Source organism: Megalops cyprinoides, chromosome 4, assembly GCF_013368585.1.
Source record: "Megalops cyprinoides isolate fMegCyp1 chromosome 4, fMegCyp1.pri, whole genome shotgun sequence".
Classification (NCBI taxonomy): domain Eukaryota; kingdom Metazoa; phylum Chordata; class Actinopteri; order Elopiformes; family Megalopidae; genus Megalops; species Megalops cyprinoides.
This window is the reverse complement of record NC_050586.1, coordinates 465001-467500: the sequence shown is the minus strand read 5'-3', so window position 1 is coordinate 467500 and position 2500 is coordinate 465001. Positions and strand designations below refer to the sequence as shown.

The following is a 2500-nucleotide window of genomic DNA, read 5'->3' as shown; positions in this document are numbered from 1 at the left end:
TCAGAAGCAGCGCATATTTCACACGTGTGACTGTAGTAGCCTACCTGGACTAAATCAAATATCTCATGCTGCTCCGCATACACGATCATTTCAGGAGGAATCCTCACAGGCTTGGCTGTTGCATCCATTCTGCTGTAGTGTGTCACTGGATCACAAAAACGCCAACAACAAACCCGAGTTTTCATTACGGGGTGAAAGCGTCCGTTTGCCTATGGCTAATGCAAGCTAAGCTACATGTAGGGCAGGCGAGCGGAAAGTGCACCACTGAATAAACTGACTATTTGTATTGATGAAATACCTTATCGATTAAGTTGACAGGTAACCGTAATACTTTGTACTTAGATAAATTTACTACTACTATTTGCCGGTCTGTTACTAACACGTACGCTAGCCCACCTACCGTAGCAAAAGTTTACCTTGTTACACAGCCCATCAGCTAGCGGTGATGCTAACGCTAGTTAAATAAAAACGGCAGCATTAAAGAATCTAGCACTGGCTGACAAATGCTACTGAAAACATACGTCCAGCTCGGCAAATTCAGATACATAAATCGTGCATGTGGAATAATTTAAAAGATCAGAGCAGAAAGAGCCACATTGCCGTAGCGCTACCTCTGAGAGCAGCTCCAGGGTAGTTACGCACACAGACGCGTTGCTAAGGGCTGCGTCATCAGTTTCGCCAAAGCGAAACGTTGTTACACTGAAAAGTTAGCCTGATATAAATCTACAAAACTCCCAGCGCTGGCCTTGTTGCAGAGTTACGAACTGGGCACATGTGTAACTAAGTCATTTCTTATGTTTTTATCTTCCTAATGTTTGTTTGTGACTTTAAGAAGAAGAGAAACTAGCGATAAATTGGTAAAATACGCGCTTCTCCACTGATTGGTGCAAAAAGGCAGTATCGTAACGTTAACGTTAACCGAACACTCCTAAACCACGGTAACGGGTTGCTTAGCAACGTTTAAAAGCCTGGGTTTGCGGGTTCGAAAATAAGCAAGTAGCCGGTTTACTTTTTGTAATTCCAGAAAATTTGTGTTTTGTCCAAACCCAAAGTGTCTATTAACTAGAAGCAGACAGACTTATTATCTAGCTATATTTAGAGGCCGTTCTAACTGGATAGCTAACTAGGTTGCTATTGTTACACGGTGAGTGAATGCATGGGAGAAAGTTATTTAATATTAACCAGCTAAGGTTAGCTGGAGGAATCTAGTTATGTAGCGGGGTAGCAAATGTTAATTTGACAAATAGTAACCTATAGTTAACGTGCAGTTTGAATAGTTTAATATACAATAAGCAGTAACAACTGCTGTGGCATCGGTGATGGCTGCTCTGTGAGAGGGCGGGGGGAGAGAGCTGCTCTTCAGCTTCAGATGTGCACAGCGCGGCTGTACTCTCAGGAAAGGGAGCTAGCTGCCTAAATTAACTTGAAGTAAAATTTCCTCCTATCAGCGTAGATAACGTTCATGTCGTTTTCTACTGAGCAAAGAAGCTACTGTTGGCTATTAATGCAATTCCGTTTATGAGAGGAATTAGCTTTTATTAGACTGAAATAAGACATGATGTATAATTTACTGCGACTGGTGCGAGGTCTGCGTGTGAATTTTGTACACAGTGATAGTTCCACCATCAAACTTTTCTAACCCCATACGTGATATGGAGCTCCGCAATTCACAGTTCGCAAATAGCTTTTTGGTGTCGATTCCCCGGGTGGTTGCAAAGGTTCCTCGTTAAAGACCTGGCTGTGACTCCTGCATATTGAATCATAATACTCATCATTCATTCAAAAATTATTTATATTATAAATTTCGCACGAAAATGCAGCACACAACGTGCAAAATAACTTATCATATAAGACAGTGACGTGTTTGATCCCAAAGCCGCGCCCTTTGTCGATGTCTGGATTAGCAGACGGCAGAAGCTGTTGGCAGTGGATCGGGAGACATGAACAGGGTCAGGGAGAAGCTGAGAATCGCCGAACAGAAACGCAAACTCTTCAAACAGCAGCAGGGCATCTTCATCACTGCGCTGGAGCGGTCGCGGGAGCAGGCTCAGGAGAGGACCAGGCCCGTGTTCTCCGTCTCACAGGTGGGGCTCCGCCTGTCTGCACCCGGGAAGCTGGCGAAAGTGCGGCCTGGCTTTATACGCTCTATACATTTTATTTAGTGAGACAAAGGCCCACACAGCTATGATTCTCTCTCCTCCCACAGGTGCAGTGGTACATGGAGGAGCACTGCAGTAACTCCACAGACAGCCGTATTTTTTCCCTCTTCTTGGAGATCATGGAAGATCTGGGTGCAGCTCTGGATCTGCTGGAGGCTCGGGACCCCACCCCCCCGCGTGACGGGGGCATCCTGGAGGCCTGTCGAACCCTGCTGCACCCCAACACCAACATCAGCAGCCTAAGAGCGCCGTGAGTGACAGCCGCACGGGCGGGGCCACCACTGTGACATCATCTGTAATCTGTCAAGCATAACTGTAATAGCAGAACTATTAATTCAGCT

At 45.4% G+C, this 2500-nt stretch overlaps 2 protein-coding genes across 2 annotated transcripts in view; one reads left to right on the top strand and one right to left on the bottom strand.

Annotated features, from left to right (window-relative positions):
• Nucleotides 1-128, bottom strand: part of ak8 (adenylate kinase 8) — a 33729-nt gene extending 33601 nt beyond the window's left edge. The window contains exon 1 of the mRNA XM_036528058.1: nucleotides 45-128. Within this exon, the coding sequence (XP_036383951.1) occupies nucleotides 45-128 (84 nt within the window). The remainder of the gene's footprint in view (nucleotides 1-44) is intronic.
• A 1812-nt stretch (nucleotides 129-1940) lies between these two features.
• Nucleotides 1941-2500, top strand: part of spaca9 (sperm acrosome associated 9) — a 1130-nt gene continuing 570 nt past the window's right edge. The window contains exons 1-2 of the mRNA XM_036526110.1: nucleotides 1941-2084; nucleotides 2207-2409. Coding sequence (XP_036382003.1) covers nucleotides 1941-2084; nucleotides 2207-2409 — 347 coding nt within the window. The remainder of the gene's footprint in view (nucleotides 2085-2206; nucleotides 2410-2500) is intronic.